We start from the raw sequence: 21,947 nt of genomic DNA on the forward strand, positions 1-21,947 counted from the left end.
TTATTTTTTTGGTAATGACTTTTGTGAAAAATGAGCCATGAAGAGACTGAAGAGAAGCTGAGGAAGCAGTTAGTGACTGGGTCGTGTGTGTGTTCAGGGTGCATTGGTTATCTCTGCTCTACAGATGGGCTGAGAGAAGGAGGTCTGTCAGAAGAGAATTTCTAGAGATCCATCCAAGGTTTCTGACTTTGATAGAGGAAGATGCATTGATTAGAAAGAGCTGCTGTAAGGGAGATAAACTGCAAAAGAAAAATGGTATCTGGCCTTCAAGACTTAGTGATATTAGGCCTAAAATCTCTAGAACAATCGGTGGCAGAACTTGCCTCAGCAACTGACTGGTGGTAAATGTGCTTTGGCCAAACACTGAAAGAAATGATTCCTGCTCGTAAGTTATTTTTGTCAGGAACTTAAACCCATAGGGGAATCCCTTCAAGAGAAGTAAAGGAATTCGCTTTAAAGTCAGTGCAAAGGGTCTGTAAGCCTAGAAGAGGAATCTGGAAACCCTTTAGAGAAGAGCCTTCTCCCCGCAGGATTTCAGGGCAGCATGTGTGAGACCCAGGCTGACTGTAGAACAGAGGCCATAATTTGGAATATAGAAGGGAGGGGCGTGTGAATCACCCGGGGAGGTGTTTATGTATATTGTTTTGTTTTTTCCTTCAAAAGCTAGCCTCATGTCAGACTACTGAGTCAAGCTCTCCTTCTCTGTCCTTTCTATCCCTCCCACTCCCAGTTGAAAACAAGTGTTTTCAACCTCATACCTGGAGGTTACAGTGAGACATAGATTCTAGAAGAGCTGGAGAATATCCCTAGGTCTCACATTGTAAGTTTACTTAGCTGAATGACAGGATTTGGCAGGAAAAGAAACTTAAAGATGAGAAATCCATTCTCTGAAAAGTATTTTGTGCTTTTGTGTTTCTTTTGTTATTTTCTAGGAAAATTCATCTCTTTGAAACATTCTCACCTTGTTTAAGCCAAACTAATGGAAATTTTGGTCAGGATAGATCCAAGAGCAGTTTTCTCTTCTAATGGCCAAGTGTGGTGACAGTCAAATGACGGGTAGAAACGGGGAAGTAAAACACGAGGCAGGATGAGCTTGGGAACACCATCACCAGCGATTTCCTTTCCATCTCAGACTGGATAGTACATGCTTAAGCAAACAGTGAACTTCCTCTTTATCAAATGCTCTTTTTTCTAAAGTGTTAGTTTTCAGAGAGTATTAATTAGTAGTTCCATTTACAAGTTAATTGCATTTATGTGTTAATCTTGTCTACCCAGATTTCATAGCTGTGGTAGATTTTCTATTCTAGTAATTTATTTAGGGTAATGATTGAATTTAAAGCTAGTTTCTTCTATCGTACAATTTTGAGTGGAGGTTTGAAAAATGACAAGATTAACACAGTATAAGAATCTTGTTATCAAACATAACTAGTGTATGTACGTTTTCTTCCTTTGGTAAAGAGATTATGAATAATTACAGAGAAGAGACTGGAAGTGAATTTAAGAAGGATAGATACCTCACAGGAGCAGTCTGAAGTACCATTTTTTATGAAAAAGCTTTTTAAAACTCAAACTATGCATTTTATATTTATTGGAAAAGAAACATGTCAACAGGTTTAAGTTCTTACAGTAATCTCGTTCTTAAGTATAGTTCTTAGATATGAAGCATTTTAGAACATCAGTTCTTCCCATGCATTCAGGGTGCTTTTTCCTAGATTCAAATTATACCCTACGGTCAAGAAAGAAAGAAAATACATGGTAAGATTCCTGGTGCTGTAACTTCCACAGGAAAACATTTCAGCAAAAGTAAATACATAACAAGAAGAGCTAATCCCTGGGTTTTCTCCCCTCTCATAAGGCAAATTCTTCTGTGTTCATAGGCCATTTACCATATTCATAAGCCAGGGTGCTGTGTTCTTTCTTGTGTTTCTTTCTTGTTTGTTGCAATTAAGCTTGTGTTATCTTTTATGCAATAGTAATATATTTATTAAAATTGAGACTGTTTTTCAAGTGCCAAATTATGAACCATCTAAACACAGTCCTTTTTTAAACATTTTAAAGTGTGTTCACAATGAAACCAAGAATGAATTGGAGAAGATGTTGAAATGTAATGAGGAGCACCCAGCTTACCTTGCAAGTGATGAAATAACCACAGTTCGGAAGAACCTTGAATCCCGAGGAGTAGAAGTAGATCCAAGCTTGGTAATAAATACTGCTGAGAAGCAGGAATCTGCTTCCTTAATATTTGTTTCTTGCAGTAAATGTGACTACATGTGTTAGTTAGATGTTTAAGTGCTTAGTTTGACTTCTGTCATGTGTACATTTGCTGACAGTAAAAGCTTAGTCATTTTGATTGCGTGAAGAGAAGGAATTTTATTCTCAGTATTGCTTTTTTAAGGGTAATGCTTTAATTTGTAAATGGAGAAATTTACTTTGGCAAGTTCAATGGTCAACAGTCAGTTCATGCAAAATGGGATGAAACCAACCTAGACCTTTGCCCCACGTCACACTGTTTCAGATTGCAAAATAGAATTTCTGTTTAAAAATGGCATATATGTGTGTTTTTGTGTGTGGTTTACAGTCAAATGTAACTCAGTTAGATGTGAGTGGATTCAGAAAAAATAAAAATGTTGTTTTTATTAAATTGGATACGACCATTGAGTTCTTTCTCCATTTTCCTCTTTTGTTAGTGTGAGAATAAAAATAGTCTACACTTGAGGCTACTTTTTGCTTACCTTCATGATGCTTTTTTGAGGATGAATTTTAAAAAATACTTTGGGCCTACGTTTTTTAAAAAATACATTCTCTACTGCTTAGTTAAGATGTAAGGAATTCAAAAGCTCCTTATAATATTAGCTTAAGTGAACACAATTAGAAAAATAAGTCTAGTGGGGAAAGCAATCATTAACAAATTTCAAAGCCACACAAACTCTTTTAAAGATTATGTGCTATTTATGTTTCTGTACTTGAGGGATGAGTATACTTATTTTAAATTCCACCAGAGGTCAGAACAAGTAAAAAAATAAAAGCTAATGATTACCTGAGCTGTTTGAGTTGAATGTGGATTTAGGTTTTATTCTTGTTGGTCCCAGCTCTCATTAACAGTAAGCTATATTCAGTTTGACACTTTTCAACGTTATGTGGCACGTTGGTGAGTACAGTAGGGATTTTCTCTTCAGAGTGGGAGAGAAGAGATGTTACGTGATTTTTTTTTAAGTTTTTGCTCGTGTCTTAGGCAGTGGATTGACTGTGTGTCTTAATTAGTTTCTAAGACCAAGAAAACCTCAGATTTTTTAAGTGACAGTTTGTTCAGTGCACTTTGCAAAGCTATAAAATAAGTAGCAAAGTACCGCGAGAAGAATATTGCATGGACTAGATGTCAGGACATGCAAATTCTAGTGTATTTCCATTATATTAGCTAATAATATGTCCTTTAATAATTGATACCACTTTTCTGACCTCACTTTCCTCATCTGTCAAAAGGGGTTGATGTTTGTTCTAGTTAACATTATTGTTGTTTTGCTCAGAAAAGGACAGAGGGTATTAAAGAATATTGGACACTCAGACTATCTAGTAATAAAGTGATAGGGATCATATTGGTATGGTAGCAATAAAATTTTATAAACAGAAAGGAAATGTTGAGTTGATAGACATGATCTGAGACCATCTTCTTAAGTTCTAACTCTGTTTTTAGATAAGGCTTTCAACCTCTTTCTGCGTTGGTTTCCTCACCCCTAACTAGGGGAAGATAATACCTACCCTGTCTACTCCACAAGATGATTATTTGATTATAATAACAGCATTTGTTTAAGTCATTGCTAATTTTTAAGTACATAAACTGGTAATGGGTCAGAGTAGTAGTAAATCTAATCTTTGTCTTTAAAAAAGTAAGTGAATAAAAAAATTTGAATAACTATGTAAAGAATAACCTTGCTTTTGCTTTTAATTAACTTTTTTGGTAAATAAATTTTTTGTACAACTTCTCAGAGTGTGGTTCATCAACATGAAGGATATACAGTAACTCTGGGCTTTGTTTTCTTTTCTCATTTTAGATCAAGGATACTTGGCATCAAGTTTATAGAAGACATTTTTTAAAAACAGCTCTAAACCATTGTAACCTTTGTCGAAGAGGTTTTTATTACTACCAAAGGCATTTCGTAGATTCTGAGGTAAGGTTTCCAAAAACAAAGAGAAATATTTTTAAGCAACAGTTGTTAAAATATGCTTAAAAATAAACTTTAGCTTAAGCATTAATTTTAAATCCTTTGATCATCTGGGGAAAAAAGTGTGTGTAATTTATAAAGAATAATCTAACTCTTATCTTTTCAAAGATATTTGCCACTTTGTTCGTAACTACATCTTACGTGCATATTATCCCCAATGCTTATAAGAATATGTGAATATAAATAGTAAAAAAAGTGTGAATATAAATAGTAAAAAAAAAATAAAGTAACAGGAAATAGTCCCTTATTCCCTGACCTATAAGAATTTTAGTTAACATTTTTATGTATTTCTGTTCAACTTTTTCTGTACACAGGGAGAGAGACAGAGAGGGAAAGAGAAAGTGTGTGTGTATCTGTGTGTATGTAACATAACCATCCATTTGCATAATGGAAATCGTACTGCAAAACAATTTTTATCATGCCTTTTTCAGGTGTCATAATTATTTCTTCATATCACTAAATCTTGTTTTAAATAATCATGAAGTTCTTGTATTAAAATGACTCATAATTTAAAGTAACCCCTAGGTGGCAGCAGGCTGATATATTTTGAGCATTTTCTTAAAAGCAAAAATGCTTTTAAATATCCTTTTGAAAAAGCTCAGTTAATCAACAATCTCATTTAATTGAGACTTCTAACATGCTGTTCTTTTGTTTTCAGTAGATGAAAATAAGTTTGTATTTAAATACACCTAATTAAAAGTGGCAAGTTTTTTTGCATAATTTTAATTGTGGAGGGAACTTCTTTCTATAGAAACTTCTGTAGAAAGAAGAAACTTCTGTAGAAACTGCCTTCTATAGAATAAGCTTCTTTTTAAATACATCAATTTATTTTCACACAGCTGAATTTTAAAAATGGCTTGAGTACAGACTCAAAGAAAAGAGGTTAACCTAAGGACGTATTTAAGATAAACATGGTTAGCTGAAACTAAATATAAATGGAGGGTATATGCTATGAATTTCAACTTACATACAATGTAATGGAATTTTCTACTACTTAAGCTTATTTGCTTTGCTTATTGCTTTGTCATTAGAATTGAAACAAAGCTATCTAGGTATATAAGCCGAATTATGCAGAATTTCATGGCTCCATACAGAAAGGATTCCATGGCTTACATCTACAGTATATGAATTAGGTAAATCTGGGTACTCTTTAAGCTTAGGACATATGTACTGGTTCTAGTAGTTGTATGTGTTTACGATTACAGTTTTCATTTTAACTTTGCATCTGGTAATCTTAGTTACTTAATATTTCAGTTGGAATGCAATGATGTGGTCTTGTTTTGGCGTATACAGCGCATGCTTGCTATCACCGCAAATACTTTAAGGCAACAACTTACAAATACTGAAGGTAAGCCACGTAGGGACTGCAGTCTTATTTTGACATTAAAAAATAATAGTGGTAATATCCATATTTCATAGAAGGATGCCAAAATACTTCCCTAAAATAGATTTATTAGAAAAACTGGCCAGGTGTGGTAGCTCATGCCTGTAATCCCAGCATGTTGAGAGGCCGAGGCAGGAGAACCGTTTGAGGGCTGCAGTTTGAGACCAGCCCGTGCAACATTACAAGACTCTAACTCTACCAAACAATAAAATAAATTAGCCTGTCATGGTGGCACACATCTGTAGTTCTAGCTACTTGGGAGGCTGAGGTGGGAGGATCACTTGAGCCCTAGGATTTTGAGGCTACAATGAGCTATGATCATACTACTGCACTCTAGCCTAGGTGACAGAGTAAGACCTTGTCTCTTTAAAAAAAAAGAAAAAGAAATTATTATTTGCTTTTAAAATAAATCATAATTGGAAAAGATGGGTGATAAAATATACCAGGAGTTTATTTTCATTGCATGAAACTGTTGGGAATGGACTCCTAGGTATCACTTAGATTTTTGGGAAATCTGCGCATCCATTAAAGTCTATAGCTTAAGAATATGACATTCTCTGAGACTATATAGGTTTCACGCTGGTAAAACTACTGTATAACAGAGATTTTCTATGACTATGAAAAGTATTAACTTAGCAATAGTTCTAACATGGTAAAAAATTTACTCTCCATATATATATAGGTTAATTTTATCATCTTTATTCATTTATAAAAACGATGCCCCTCAGGTTTTTTAACTTTCTTTAAACAGTTAGGCGATTAGAGAAAAATGTTAAAGAGGTATTGGAAGATTTTGCTGAAGACAGTGAGAAGAAGATTAAATTGCTTACTGGTAAACGCGTTCAACTGGCAGAAGACCTCAGTAAGTAGTTCTTCCTGCCGTCTACCTTACTACCTTTCCACCTTTCTCATTTCCATTTGTTTGTTGATCCATTTAATCTCAAACTTACAGAAAAGTTACAAGGGGCTGAGCACGGTGGCTCACGCCTGTAATCCCAGCACTTTGGGAGGCCAAGACGGGCGGAAAACAAGGTCAGGAAATCGAGACCATCCTGGCTAACACGGTGAAACCCCATCTCTACTGAAAATACAAAAAAATTAGCCGGGTGTGGTGGCGGGCACCTGTAGTCCCAGCTACTCGGGAGGCTGAGGCAGGAGAATGGCTTGAACCCGGGAGGCAGAGCTTGTGGTGAGCTGAGATCCTGCCACTGCACTCCAGCCTGGGTGACAGAGCGAGACTCTGTCTCAAAAAAAAAAAAAAAAAAAAAAGTTACAAGGAATTTTTTTCTTCTCTGAACTATTTGAGAGTAAGTTGTTGACCTTAAGTCCTGTCACTTCCAAGTAGGTTCAGGTATAGTTCTTAGAAACAGATTTTCTCATACAAACGCTGATAAATTACAATATCTAATTCTCAGACCCCTTTCAAGTTTCACCCGTTGTCCCAGTATTATCCCTCCATGTAACAAGATGTCCCAGGATCAATACCTGACCCAGCGTCCTTTTTTTGAAGAACAGTGTTTAGAAATGGAGACCTAGAAATTATATATGCTCACTGTTATTGGAATATCACTGTTCCCTGGTTTCTCAGTGGAAAGAGCTAGGAAGTAAGTGTTGTGTGTGTTTGTATATGTGCAGGTGAATATGCACACACTGACATCTGTATTCCTAAGTCATGTGTATATTTATATATTAAAAACTGCGAGTTGATGCTGATACTTCCCATTTTAATCCAGCATTACAGGGTTTGTTCTAGTATTCTCCCGTTCGATATTTGTCACTCCCTTTCCTGATAGAAAAGAGGCTTCTAGTATCCTTAATATATTTTCGTATTTTGGTCAGTCCTCCTATACATAACCAAACTTGAATGAGGACGTGTCCTTTTCCATTGCAGAAATGTTCTTTTTCCCCAGCTTGGACTCGACGCTACATACCAGGCCACCACATGGCGCCGCACCCAGCACTGACACTTCTTCTTTTACCTTGTCTGGGCTCTGACATCCATGCCAGGTTGCTCTTCTTCATGGAGTCCTTTTTACTGAGCTCTGCTCTGACGCTTTGTGCCAGATGCCTCCCCATCTCCTCCTTCCCACCTGCTAGCCCCTGCCCGACCCCACACAGATTCCCTCCTCACCTGAAGCCAGACCATGCCTTTGTGGAGATACCCTCTTTATCCTGCCTGTGCTTCACCAGCCTGTACCAGGCCGCCCTCCTGCAGAGACACTCTCCTTACTGGACCGGGCTACCAACAGCCCCATGTGAACCCACTGAAACCCAGGTCAGGCATTAACACCTACAGTAGGCTACCATGGCTTCCCCTTCCCACCCTCCTAGCTTGGCCCTACTAATAATCACTTTGTCACTGTTGGGGGGGATATTTGGTTCTTTCTTGTAGGTTCCTAGCTTTAAGATAGGATTGCATACTAAAATTTACTTAGATCTTTGAGAACTCAAGGAAATCAATGAAACATTATTGTTATTAAATAAAAATAAAATACCTGTAGTTGGTACCTCTGTTTGAGCCTGTCTTGTTACAAGTTTCCCTTACTTCAGCTTCGTGTAACAAAGTGTTTTTTCTTTTCAATGTGTACTTAAATTTGCTGTCTTACTAGTTCTCTGATATCTAAAAGAAAAAAAAGCATATACTATTAATAAATTAGGAAGAAGTTCTGCAAATTTAAAAGCAGTTTCTAAGCTGAATTGTATGATTGCAATACCATCAGTAGGAATATCCTGAAGAAACCAGGCAGGGCTCGTCTACGTTATACCCTGTGCTTGCGCAGCGTGCTCTCCCCTTGTCATCAGCCCTTGTAGTCTCATTCTCTCCCTCTAGTAATAATCTAAGCTCCGCATTGCTTTCTCCTTTCCTTTTCTTTCTTCCTTTAAATATTCTTCTTTTGCAACATATCTCATTTTAACTTTTATTTTCATTTTCTGACACTGTTGGTTTTTTCACGCCACCTTGGCAATATAGTTGAGTCTGTGCTAACGTAGAAGATGAGTGCTCAAATCTGAACTGCTCTTTCCCACTAGCTGTGTCCTCTTCGGCAGGGGATCTCCCAGAGCCTTAGCTTCTTTATTTGTAAAATGACTATTAGAGTGGTCATTTCTCAGGATTGTTAGAATTACTTCCGCAAACATTTGCAAGTCCCCGGTTCATAATTCATGCTAAATTAGTACCGTCACAGGAAGAGGTATATCATTGTCACAGTGTATACAAATATATTTCTTTTATATCCCTCGTGATATAATTATCAAGACAGTGAAACAATTCAATGAATTTTACCAGCATAACACATTTTTAAGTGATTGGAAAATCATAAGTATCTTTTCTTATGTTTTTAATAGAGGCTTTGCAACCCCATTACTCTCCACTCCCAATTTGATTATTTAAAGAAAGTGGATTACTAACTCAGATATGTACACTGTCAAGCCAAGTTTTATGTTCTACTGCTGGTTTTCCTGAGAAAGCAGTCATATAACTCCCTTGAAATGATTTACTACTTTTGTACATATAAAATTATGATGGTGTTAATGTACCAAATATGTCCTTGGAAGCAAGGGTTTTGCCAGTGACTCAGCTGCATCAGTCACCCTTAAGGAGATGAGCCATGACTTTTCCATTAGCTGGAAAAGACTCTGGAGAGTGCCTTTTCCTTACTGTTTATCTTTGGTCTGACACTTCGGAATAGGGTCATGGATACTTCAGCCAGAAAACTTTCAAAATTTAACTTATTAATGTATTATAAGGATCAAAGTTTCTAGTATAGCCCGTTCAATTAGAACATAGTGTGTTGGCTGATTGATTGGATTTGGAGAAAGGGAGGCAATCAAGTTTTTACTACAGTTTCAACATGTTACAGAATATTGTATAGATTGTTAAAATGTTGATGCACTCATATTTTTTGCCAGTTTTAAGCTTGTACGATTTTAAATCATTTCATTACTTTGGAGAATCCCCGTCCCCCCCCCCTTTTTTTTTTTTGAGATGGAGTCTCCCACTGTCGCCCAGGCTGGAGTGCAGTGGCGCGATCTCGGCTCACTGCAAGGCGGTTCTCCCGCCTCAGCCTCCCGAGTTGCTGGTACTACAGGCACCCGCCACCACGCCTGGCTTATTTTTTGTATTTTTAGTAGAGATGGGATTTCCCCGTGTTAGCCAGGATGGTCTCGATCTCCTCACCTCGTGATCTGCCCGCCTCGGCCTCCCAAAGTGCTGGGATTACAGGCGTGAGCCACCATGCCCAGCCCTGACTGCCGTTTAAGATGAGTACATAAGTAGTAGTAATACATTTTTCTTTCACATCCTGGAGAAGATATACTATGTTCGCTATTGAAATGAAACCATAAAGCTAGTTAAGAAAATTGAAGAAATGAAAAAGGAGCTCATATGATTTTGTCTCAGGAGAGGCTCTTCCAGGATTCTTTGGAGATACGGTGGATTCCATAGCTGGAGGAGGGAAGGGACAGGATGAGCCTGTGGGTGTAGAAAGGAAGGGAGTGCTTGAAAGATGATGAGATGTCAGCAGGTCACACAAACCCTCTGAAGGAGGCTCCAACTGGCCAGGCTGGGGACAATTTGGGCCCCAAAATAATGACAGTAACAAATTGTAACTCATTGAATGAAATAGGAATCCATACATTGGTAATTATATAAATAAGGGAATAAAACCAGTGATGCAAAAAGGGATGTTTATGTCATCACACAAAATATGTTCTCAGAAAATATGTACTAATTACAAGAGGGAAAAGAGGAACTTTACAGTGGATGAAGGCTGGCAGGTGGTCAGAGTTAATATTATCAGTAATGGTCAGATCAAAACCATATGCCATCCTCTAAAATGCAAGAAGACTCCTGAAGTACTTCTAGTATCTTCTTACCAAAGATGCAGAACTTAAATTCAGTCATAACAATACATGAGACAAACCCAAGTTAGAGCACAGTCTGCAGAGTAACCGGCCTGTAATCTTCAAATGCATCAAGATCATGAGAGACAAGGCAAGAGTGAAGAGCTGCTCCAGTTGGAAGAGACTTAAAACTAAATGCAATGTGTGATCCTAGATTGGATCGTTTTGCTCTATGGACATTAATGGGCCAGTTAGTGAAATTTGAAGGGGATCTGAGGGTTCCATTGTAGTAATAAATCAGTGTTAATTTTTAAATTTTGATTAAGCTGGCATTATTTTGGAAAATACCCTTATTCATAGCTAATACACAGTAGAATATTTGGGGATGATAACGCATGATTACAACAAATGTTTCAGGAAAAATATGATTGTTGTAGTGGTCTTGCAACTTTTCTGTAAGTCTGAAATTGTTTTCGCATAAAAGGTTAAAAAAAGGTTTAATTTTGTTTTGATAACTAATAATGGATTAGGGTCATGTGAAAGTACTTTAGAGAAAACGAGATTTTTGAAAACATCATCCCTGAAGACACTGAAAGACTGAGTTACCTCATGGATAATCTAATAGGATATGCAGCTGATTTTTCTACCTTAATTTCTTGTTTGCAGTATGTACCCATACTTAGAATTGTCCGGTGTTAAAATATGCCCATTAGGACTTCATGAAATTCTTTTGATTTTGTAGAAAATTCAATTTCAAAGGATTTTTTAAATAGATATTTTAAGTTTGGTGTCAACTTAGATAAAATCTATTTGGAGTCCCAGTGTTAAGTTTTAATAATGTGTCCGATCTGTTTATTGAAATAGACTACAACTTTAGAATACTTTCTTTAGAGAGATGAAGATTGGTATGCTATGGCTCAATTCAAAGTTGTTCTATTATGATCTATTTTATGATTCATAAAATCTATCTTATAATTGCCATCATAAGTGGAATTTGTTTTTCGCCCCATTCTACCTCAGAAACTAAGTATCTGGGCACCAATAACAATTGGCAGTAGTGTTTGCTGCTAAGCCAAGTTTCACCAGTACAGTGTGGAATTTGTCGTTTGTTCTATGAACATTGTATCCACCGTTTACTAGGTTATCGTGAGGTTTTGGACCTTCATGGAAATTGCTTGGAACTCTTGTTCGCTAAAGCCTGTTACACTTTTTATTCTCTGTGCATGAAATCAGAGACTCAATGATACTGACACATTCAAGGGGCATTACTGATCATTTAGATTGCTCTAAGACCTAAGGAGTCTTGGCCAGACACCGTGGCTCACGCTTGTAATCCCAGCACTGTGGGAGGCCGAGGCGGGTGGATCACCTCAGGTCAGAAGTTCGAGACCAGCCTGGCCAACATGGTGAAACCCCATCTCTACTAAAAATAGAAAAAAATAGCTGGGCATGGTGGCGGGTGCCTGTAATTCCAGCTACTCAGGAGGCTGAGACAGGAGAATCGCCTGAACCCGGGAGGCGGAAGTTGCAGAGTTGCAGTGAGCCGAGACTGCCATTGCACTCCAGCCTGGGTAACAGAGCGAGGCTCCATCTCAAAAAAAAAAAAAAAAAACCTAAGGAGTCTTTTCTCCTTATTTTACAATAAATTCCTTTTAATTTTGTGTAAAAACTTGAAACTGTTTATGAATGTAAAATAACATTTGAATACTTTTCTTGTGCCAGATATTAGGTTAAATGCTTTATGTGAATTTTCATTTGATTCTCACAACTTTTGAGTTACGTACTTATTTTTCTCATTTTACAGATGAAATGGAGGGTTAGAAACCCATAGGTAGTAGATGCTAAAGCTGAGATTTGGGCCTGGGTCTTTTAACTACTGTGCCAAAATAATTTGGGAGGGAGGAAAAAACTCAAGCCTTTGGAAAATATGATTACATAAAATTCTCCTTTATATTGAGAAGCTTCTATAGTTACCAGTGTCCTTCACAGAGTTGATCGGAGAGATGTACGTGTTAGTGATGATGATAATGATGAAGATAATCATTATTACCACAGGTACTTCCTATAATAAAAGCATCTTTCAAATTGTATGAAAACTTTGATAGAACATCTGAGTAAATGAAGAGTACAGTGTGCATGAAACCACTAAGCAAACCAAGGGAAGTTAATTTTCTTTATATGACTTGTAAACATGTCTCTAGATATACTTTATCAGATTCCACCATGGGTAAGTGTCTAAATTGCCCCATATTTAGAGTTTTTCAGTGAGGTTGTGTTCCTACTTAGAATCCTAAAGTTCAGCTATAACGTATATTAATAAAATCTATAGAATCTTTAATTGAGCATAATGGTGGCTGTTATTTTAAGTTGAGGCTTTTTGTTGAGCTGGATTGAAAATGCAACTTATTAGAAGTTGCAGTGTATTTCTTCCTATTTCTTGTTCTTTATGTGAGAGAAGATACACTTTAGTAGACTGAATACTTCAGAGCTGTATCTCATTTCCCAATAAAATGTGAAAACAGTGGTAAATTCCTTCACTTGGGCTACCATTGTACAGGCCTATTTTAATGGTATAGTTTGATATCCTTAATGTTAAAAGCAGTATAGCTTAAAGAGGCTGGTAAATTAGAATTTTCCAATATCCTCAGCTTTTTTTCCTCCCACAGTTAATTTGCTCTGCTGACTCCCTACGCGAGGTGGCAACAGCTGGCCCTTTTACTGGAGCTTGTGGGGATTAGAGAGTCGGGCTCGCAGCAGCGTGCTCGGCCTCTTGCCTCTGTTGACTGTTCTTTATTGTTTGATGCCTGAGCATCTCCCAGACAGCGAGCAATTGTTTCTTGAAACTTAAAGTTTGTTTCTCTTGGGAGTAGACAATGCTGTTGGGGCTTGTCTTTGTGTTTCTTCGCTTTCCCAGTCTCCTCTTATCCTTCATCCTACGCTTTCTCTTGATAATTAGAAAGGAGCAAAGACCACCTTTTTATTTAGGTCTGCATGAGATTCTAAAACTTAGAAATCTAGGCTATAGATGGAAGTTTCTTTTTTCAGGAAGCCACCTCAGCAACAAATCATGTTTTAAATGAAAACTTTGTTCTTCATAATATCATTTAGTGAGAGAAAACAAATGCATTAGTGCATTTTTGAAATTACAGTACTAAAAGGGAGCAGCAGCAAGGTGACCTAATACTGCCATTTTAAAAGCTAGGATTAGAAATGTATCACAACTGCTTAAATCTAAAAAGATCCTTTCACTGACTCCAAAATATAATTCTAATTTATAGGATAGTTATAAGAAATCTCTATGCCATGTGGAAACTTAAACAAAAAGTAGTCAGAACATAGCTAAATAGAACCCTGAGGTAGGCAGAATGATTTTATTCTTCACATTTAGAAAAGAAAACATCAAGGTACCCTGGAACTTAATTTCTACAGTGACTTCACATTCTGACACTTCTCCCATACTTGCCATACCCTTGAGTGTTGTTACGGATGAGAATATTGTCTGTGAAGTAGTATGAGATGGAAATTTTCCTAGAAAGATTATTGTACTCGGAATTTGGAACTGAAAATTGTAGAAAGGGGAAGTGATGTGTTTAAAACTGTTTGCGGAGGTGGGGCTTTGCCATGTGTATTTTGACAAAGCTGCACAGGTGATTCTTGCCATTCCCCATCACCATGTACCCATCTGCCCCTGAGCTGGCACTCCAGAGAATTCTTTCAGTGCATAGCAAGACAATTTCTCATGCTATTAATTGGGATACAATTAACATACATTCATTTGTAGAGTCTGAGACACAACGTCACTTTGGAAAATTTGGTGAGCAGTCTGAACTGCATCTGCACTAGTTGTTCTTTTTGTTTCTGTAGACTTAACCAAAGAAAATGAATTTTAAAGGAAGAGAGGGTGATACCAAGTTATAGAATTCTAGGTATGTAGGTTCAGAGGAGATTTTTTTTTTTAAGAAAAAAAAAAAAAAAAAACAAAAAAACACCCAATCAAGAATAGAGCAGGGTGTCCCGGAGAGAACACATGAACTCGAAGCATCCCGGCAGCATCATTCATATCTCAGTACTGTTGCTCTGTTTCTTGCGCTCACAACACCATTTCATCTCTCCTGGCTTTTAACTCATCTCGAGGCAACCTTTTCCCTTTCTTTTTATGCACTTCTGTCACTGCACCTCTTCTATATCATCATCACTTCAACCTAACCCAGTATTTTTATCCCACCTGCTTATTTACCTTCCTTCAGTGACTAAAAACCTTACTCAGATACTGCCAGTGTTGTTTAATTGAGGAGAATAGAGGCTTCTCACTATAGGCAACTGTAAATCAACGAAAATAACCATTTAAAGAAGAAAAACATTTTCATGTCTATCATGGTCGATCCCTTCTGCCAAAGTGATTTGGTTCATTCATAAATTCCCCATACCTTGTGTGTTACATATTGTACTGTACACGTTTACTGAATGTTCGATTGTGATCTTGTAATACAGACTGCTCATTAGCCCCCTTCTGTTGACTTACAAAGTTGGGGGGAACTAACTTTTCATCCCAAGGAAACTTTCTTCTACTCTGTCTTGCCAGAAAGTTACTGCTCATTTCTCTTACAGAGCAGCTTGCATTTGTGGCATTCACTCCTGTTCTGCCCACTCCCTTTCTAATATCTTGCAGTCTGGCTTTCATCTATATCAAAACCATTTATTGATAGATCACCAATGGTTTCCTAATGCCAGTCTACCCAGTTCACCAGGAAACTTTAATAACTTTTTTTGTTTATTAGGAATTTTTAAGTTTATTGGAATACAGTCAAGTACTTTTTGGAATGATTATATGATGTAGAAATGTGTATGTTTGAGAGACAGAAACATTGATTTTTTTTTCCTCTTCACTGCAGAATAAGTAACATTTGTTTTATGGTAGCAATACTTGAACTCTTTAAGGTACCTTTTCATGGTAAATGTGGCAATTTTAGAAATCTGGGCTTTGTAAAATACTTTTTTTTTTATAGTAAGGTGGTTAACACATTAAAGCAACTAGGGAAGATAGTGAAGAATTATTTTTACCTTGAGTCTGTATAGATGAAGTAGGCTCTGCTTTGTGTTGGAAGAGAACAAATAAACAAAAAAACCTGAGTTTATACAAAGATATAGTAATCCTCAAGGAAAGTCCTCTGTGTTTGAGAAGTAGTTATTTACACACAGAATTCCACATGACAGCACCTGAGTAGTGTGGTTTCCAGGTTATTGATGAGAAAATCGAGACTCAAAATGGGTCTTTTAGAATGAAGTACATTTTTCATGGCCTAAGTCTGTCTTTAAAAGTCACCGTTATGGCCGGGCGTGGTGGCGCACACCTGTAATTCCAGCACTTTGGGAGGCCGAGGCGGGCGGATCACAAGGTCAGGAGATCCAGACCATCCTGGCTAACACGGTGAAACCCCATCTCTACTAAAAATACAAAAAAAATTAGCCGGGCATGGTGGCGGGCGCCTGTAGTCCCAGGTGCTGGGGAGGCTGAGGCAGGAGAATGGCGTGAACCTGGGAGGCGGAGTTTGCAGTGAGCCGAGATCGCGCCACTGCACTCCAGCCTGGGTGACAGAGCAAGACTCATCTCAAAAAAAAAAAAAAAAAGTCACCGTTGAAGAATATCAATAAATTAGTACAAGAGTAAAAGAACATTTTCTTTTCTATAATGTTATACGTGCTGCTGGTAATCAACACTTTACTAGCAAGTATATTCTTTTGCTTTAAACTCAGGTTTTAACTGATTAAGAATAAAGACAAGAATGTTCTCTACAATAATGTATGGATTGAATTTGCCATTTATCATTTTAAAGTAGGTTTTACTTACATACTATTGTGAAAATACTCTTAATGTATTCAAAAGGCCAGTGCACAATTTTTTTTTCTTCTTCTTCTTTTTTTTTAGAAGAGTGTCACTTGCTGCCCAGGCTAGAGTGCAGTGGTATGATCATGGCTCACTGCAGCCTTGAACTCCTGGGCTCAAATGATCTAATACCTTTAAAGTTAGGAATAAACTTTATCTTATGCGTTTTTATTTTTAAATTATGTTTTTGCACATTTGATAGAAAAAGTAGAATGTAGTAATTGAAAACCTAATCACAAAATAATTCGTTGGACTACGCAACAGTATATAAAAAATAAAATTAAACGAGATATGAAATCTTAAGGGATTGGTGAATTGATGCACATGAAACTGGTAACCTCTGTTAAGTACAGTTCTCCAGGTAGTTGGAGAAATTAGTTAGATGTGAAGAGAATTTTAATTTTGCACTATTTTGTACATTTCTAAACTGTGTCTCCCACAACCCTTCTCCCCCAGTGAGCACGATTCAGAATTACTTTGAAATGTTATAGTCTTAATTATCCTATTCATGGAAATGATGAAGCTAATACACGATGTGTTCTATCTTAAACGTAACAGATATTTTTCCAAGTAACCTATTGTTGGTTGTGATGCTGAGGGACATTTCATGGGACCACAGGGTCGTTGCTAATCATGATACCATCCTCAGTGGTTGGGGGATTCACAGTGAATTCTCATATCCTGTAACTATGCATCATAGATCTATCATCTGAAAATAAATCAAAATCTTTATTGAACTCACAGTTTTCACACTTGTATCACCCATTTAAGATTCTTTCATTATTACCTCCTGTGTACAGAGTATTTCATTTTAATTTCTCTTAGAACAGCTCATTCATCTATTCTCTAGTTTCAATATTCCGAGCAGTAGAAGTTTGCTGTTTTGTATTAACTTCAGTTAGATCTCTTTTCTGGGCCAAGAATTAAAGCCTTTTTATCTTTAGTCTCTCCTTTTGTTGGCACTGCTTCATAGACTGTGTCATAGGTACAGATCTGTCTTTAGACTGATCTTTACCAAAGTACACTACTGGAATTTGAGGGGTTTTTTTTTTAACATCCTTTTTATTATGACAGAGCTAGTGTATATGCATTGTGGGAAATTAGAAACTATAGATGGCAAAATTTTAAAAAATAATTGCCACCACCCAGAGATTAGCACTGTAGTTTAAGACAATTTTGAATGTGGTCCTAGGGACATAATTTCTGGAACACATTTTTCACGAAGAGGTCTCAGGTTGGCTTCTTATACCCACACATCTTCAGCTCATTGTCATCGCCCCTAGTTTTAATTTCCCATCGCTCAGTGGGCTAAATTTTTTTCATTTTCTTCATATAAACTTATTTCAGAAATGTTCATTAAGAGGAATAAGCAGCATTATTAAAAATGAAACCTATAGTACCCATTACTTTATATAGTTCAAGTATTCTGGAAGCCATATTGTAGCATAGCATGTACTGAAAATCACTCTCCTTTGAACAGTAATCCCATACCTATATTTGGGACCTGGCCTTCCTTTGTGTGCTTGTGTATTCATTATATCTCCTTTCTCTCTTCAAAGATGCTCAAGTCATTTTCATCTTAAAACTAATGGGTTGAACGTTCCATGCAGTCTAGTAGTTACTGTGAACTCTAATCTCTATTACAAAGGTTAGCTCTTTGAGTCTCACTTCTACTGACATTATTTTTTCCCAAGATTACTGAAAATTTAAGAGAAAATAATGACCCAGGCATGCATTCAGGACTAGAAAATACTTCCATGTACAGAAAATCAAACACCGCATGTTCTCACTCATAAGTGGGAATTGAACATTGAGAATACATGGACACAGAGAGGGGAACAATATACACCAGGGCCTGTTGGGGCGTGGGGGGTGAGGGGAGGGAACTTAGAGGACTTAGGAGCAGCAGACCACCATGGCACACATATACCTGTGTAACAAACCTGCACATTCTGCACATAGATCCCACTTTCGTTTTTGTTTTTAAGAAGAAATAAAGGGAAAAAAAATTTCAAAACTTAGAAAGAAGGAAAGGGAGGGAGGGAGGGAAGGAGGAAGGAAGGAAAGAAGGGAGGGAGGGAGGGAGGGAAGGAAAGGAAGGAAGGAAATGCTTCCATGTAACTGCATCATTTGGTAATTTGGAGTCCATATCCTACTTGAAACTCTAGGATCTGGCCCTCACATTTATGTAGTGCTTTACAGTTTACAAAACTTCTGCTTGTCCATGTGTGTCTTGTAAAGTCATATGAGGCATTATGCCCATTGTTCAGATAGAGAAATTAACGTTCATTGACGTAAGTGGTTAAGCCAATTACATAAATATTTATGGCAAAGCTGGGGCTAATCATATGTGTTACAGATAGGACTTTTTTAGAATTGTTTAGGTATTCTGTTCATCATTAGTCTCTGGGGTTGTGTTTGTGGTAACCATAGGCAACCAAGTTCATATAATTTGGCTTCTTTTTTGTGTGATTTTTAATATGTGTTAAGGATCTATAACAATGAATTTGCCTCCTAAAGAGGTACATAATGTTTTCATTCCTCAAAAAAGATAATTCTAGGTTTATAAATCTGTGTATACTCAGTGCCAGTTGAATTTTGTGATTGTTCTTTTCAATAGAAAAGAAATTGTGACTTAAAGGTGATTTTCCAGTTTAATGGAATAAATGAAATTAGTTTAGAAGTTATTTTTATTTTTCTGAGCCTGATTCTCACTCAGTTGTGATAAACAGCACCTCTGTAAGATAAACTCAGTGATAAACCAAGAACTTCTGAAATCAGCCTAACGTGAATACCTGTTCTTCTTGTGCTAAGTTTCATACTTTATCCTAATACACCATTTTTTTAAGAGTTGGAACTTGTATTTCATTTTTGCTTTCATCTCACCTAATTCATAATTTTATTAAAACCTACAATTTTTAATTTCTTTTTTTATAAATTTTTAGTTTGGTTTATAAATCGGAATTACATTCTCTGATCTTATACTTTCTTTTACTTTTAAAATTACAGTGATGAACTGACTGTTTAAGAATCATTCTCATGATTCATTCGTCTGTTATGCCTCCTTTTTAAAGCTTCAGCACTGAAGGTCTTTTGACAAACCAATATTTATAACAGTTTGACAGCAGGATGAGAAACAGTGTTTGTCTTTGTAACAGCTTGAAGAAAGACCCTTTCCAGGACCCAGTCATGCAGTTACAATCTTGACCTCCTTCTTATGCTGGGAACATGCATACAGCAGCACCTCCCGTGTGTTTTCTTGTCCCATTGACTGTCCATTCACTTCCCATCTGTTTTGCAGTCTTAAAGGAACAGAAGGGGCCCTCTTATAAATCTGTCTTTGCAGGTGATAAATGATGCCTATCTCTTTAAGGGCTGCCTGGGTGGTTTTCCTTTTCTTAGAACGTTTCTGCTTTCCTCCTAACTAAATCAGGGAAAAGTACAATTTTAGGAATAAGAGAAAAAGAAAAAAAGATGAATTTTTAAAGCATTTAATTGACTAAGAATATTTTACTGATCTTTTTTAGTCTTCCCAATTAATTGCCTAAATCATATTTTTTAAAATGTATTATCGATATTTCGATTTTTGTCAGGGAGCAAAATGAATGTATTCATTTTGAAATAATGTAATGTAACTCTTCTTTGAGAAAACAATGTATCATTAATGAGTTAACATATAAAATAACTTTTTAAGTTTTTTGTCGTAATTTAAGTGTGGAGCATCTTATGTATTGGATACAAAAGTAAAATATTTCAGAGTAAATCATTGTAATCTTATGGTAAAATCTATTCATTTTTTACATTTAAAAAGATGATCATAAATCCCATAAACATTTATGCTTTTACTTCTGTTGCTGAAAATAAGTATTATAGGAATAGATACTGATATCATTGGGTTTTCTAAGAATTCAGCAGAAATAAAAGTAATTTACTTTTTCTCCCATGCAGAAATTATTTATGCAAGGTTTTATGTAACAAATATTGTCCCTCTATGGCCCTGCAGAATGTTCTTAAATTACTGATTTAAAAACTATTACCAGTGTAAAATGACCACTTTTAGAATATTGTGGTGTGTTATGTGAATCAGCTGGCTAATAATATATCTCCTATGGACTAGCTTGTTAGTTTGTTTATTAATTCCCTGGCATATTCCAAAGGAATTTGAGGCAGCTTACATATATCGTACGTAAAAGATAAAGCTAAGTGAAAAATTTGGGTTGAAAGAAAAGGAAAATCCAGGCAAGTGAAATAAAGTAAACTTTAAGATAGAATTGGTGCCCCTCAAAATGCATGCTCAAGGGTTCTACAGACAGGCAGACCTCATTTTATTGCATGTCACTTTATTGCACTTCACAGTTATTGCATTTTTAACAGTAGAAGTTTTGTGGCAACCCTGCATGGAACAAGCCTGTTGGCACTATTTTCCCAACAGCATGTGCTCACTTCATGTCACTGTCACATTTTGATAATTCTTGCAATATTTCAAATTTTTCCATTATTATTCTGTCTGTCGTGGTGATCTATCATCAGTGATCTTTGATGTTTGTATTGTAGCTGTTTTGGGTACCACTAACTGTGCCCATATTAGTCAGTGAACTTAGTAAACGTGTGTATTCTGGCTGTTCCACCAACTAGACATTCCCTGTCTCTCTTCTCCTCCTCAGGGCCTCCCTGTTCCCTAGGACAAAACAATATTGAAATTTGGCCAGCTAATAACCCTGCAATGGCCTCTACATGTTCAAGTGAAAGAAAGAGTGCCATATCTCACTTTAAATCAATAATTAGAAATGATTAAACTTAGTAAAGGAGGTTCGTTGAAAGCCAAAATGGGCCATTAGCCAAATTGTGAATGCAAAAGAAAAGTTCTTGAAGGAAATTAAAAGTGTTATTTCAGTGAACACACGAATGATAAAGCAGAACAGCCTTATTGCCTGAGACACAGAAAGTTTTACTGGTCTGGATAGAAGATCAAACCAGCCATAACATTCCCTTAAGCTAAAACCTAATCCAGAGCAAGTCCCTAACTCTATTCAATTCTCCGAAAGCTGAGAGAGGTGAGGAAGCTGAAGAATAAAATTTGAAGCTAGCAAGGGTTGGTTCATAAGGTTTAAGAGGAAAAAAGCCATTTCTGCAACATAAAAGTGCAAGGTGCTGATGTAGCAGCTGCAGCAAGTTATCAAGAAGATCTAACTAACATAATTGATGAAGGTGGTTATGCTAAACAACAGATTCTTGATGCAGATGAAATAGCCGTCTATTGGAAGACAATGCCATCTAGTAGTTTAATAGCTGGAGAGAAGTCAATGCCAGGCTTCGGGGCTACAAAGGAGAGGCTATCCCTCCTTTTGGGTGCTAATGCAGCAGGTACCTCTAAGTTGATGCCAACCTAAAGAATTTACCATTCTGAAAATCATAGGGCCCTTAAGGATTATGCGAAATCTACCCTGCTTGTTTTCTAAAAGTGGAACAAAAAGCCTGGATGACAGCACATCTGTTTACGGCATGGTTTACTGAATATTATAACTCTTGAGACCTGCTCAGAAAAGTTTTCTTTCAAAATATTACTGCTCATTGACAATGCATCTGGTCAAGCAAGTGTTCTGAGGGAGATGTACAA

The 21,947-nt window shown here is 36.7% G+C and overlaps 1 protein-coding gene and 2 long non-coding RNA genes across 3 annotated transcripts in view; 2 read left to right on the plus strand and 1 right to left on the minus strand.

Annotated features, from left to right (window-relative positions):
* Positions 1-21,947, plus strand: part of OPA1 (OPA1 mitochondrial dynamin like GTPase) — a 104,453-nt gene that overhangs the window by 68,015 nt on the left and 14,491 nt on the right. The window contains exons 26-29 of the mRNA XM_030822996.1: positions 2,059-2,199; positions 4,050-4,166; positions 5,475-5,568; positions 6,356-6,466. Of these exons, the coding sequence (XP_030678856.1) occupies positions 2,059-2,199; positions 4,050-4,166; positions 5,475-5,568; positions 6,356-6,466 (463 nt within the window). The remainder of the gene's footprint in view (positions 1-2,058; positions 2,200-4,049; positions 4,167-5,474; positions 5,569-6,355; positions 6,467-21,947) is intronic.
* Positions 1,572-8,223, minus strand: LOC115837315. Its single transcript, XR_004032366.1, has 2 exons — positions 8,100-8,223; positions 1,572-1,726 (listed from the first exon to the last, which is right to left on the minus strand). It is a non-coding gene; the product is annotated as an uncharacterized LOC115837315 (long non-coding RNA).
* Positions 9,993-21,488, plus strand: LOC115837316. The gene is made up of 3 exons (XR_004032367.1): positions 9,993-10,077; positions 11,263-11,267; positions 21,479-21,488. It is a non-coding gene; the product is annotated as an uncharacterized LOC115837316 (long non-coding RNA).

Source organism: Nomascus leucogenys, chromosome 11 (assembly GCF_006542625.1).
Source record: "Nomascus leucogenys isolate Asia chromosome 11, Asia_NLE_v1, whole genome shotgun sequence".
In the NCBI taxonomy this organism is placed as follows: domain Eukaryota; kingdom Metazoa; phylum Chordata; class Mammalia; order Primates; family Hylobatidae; genus Nomascus; species Nomascus leucogenys.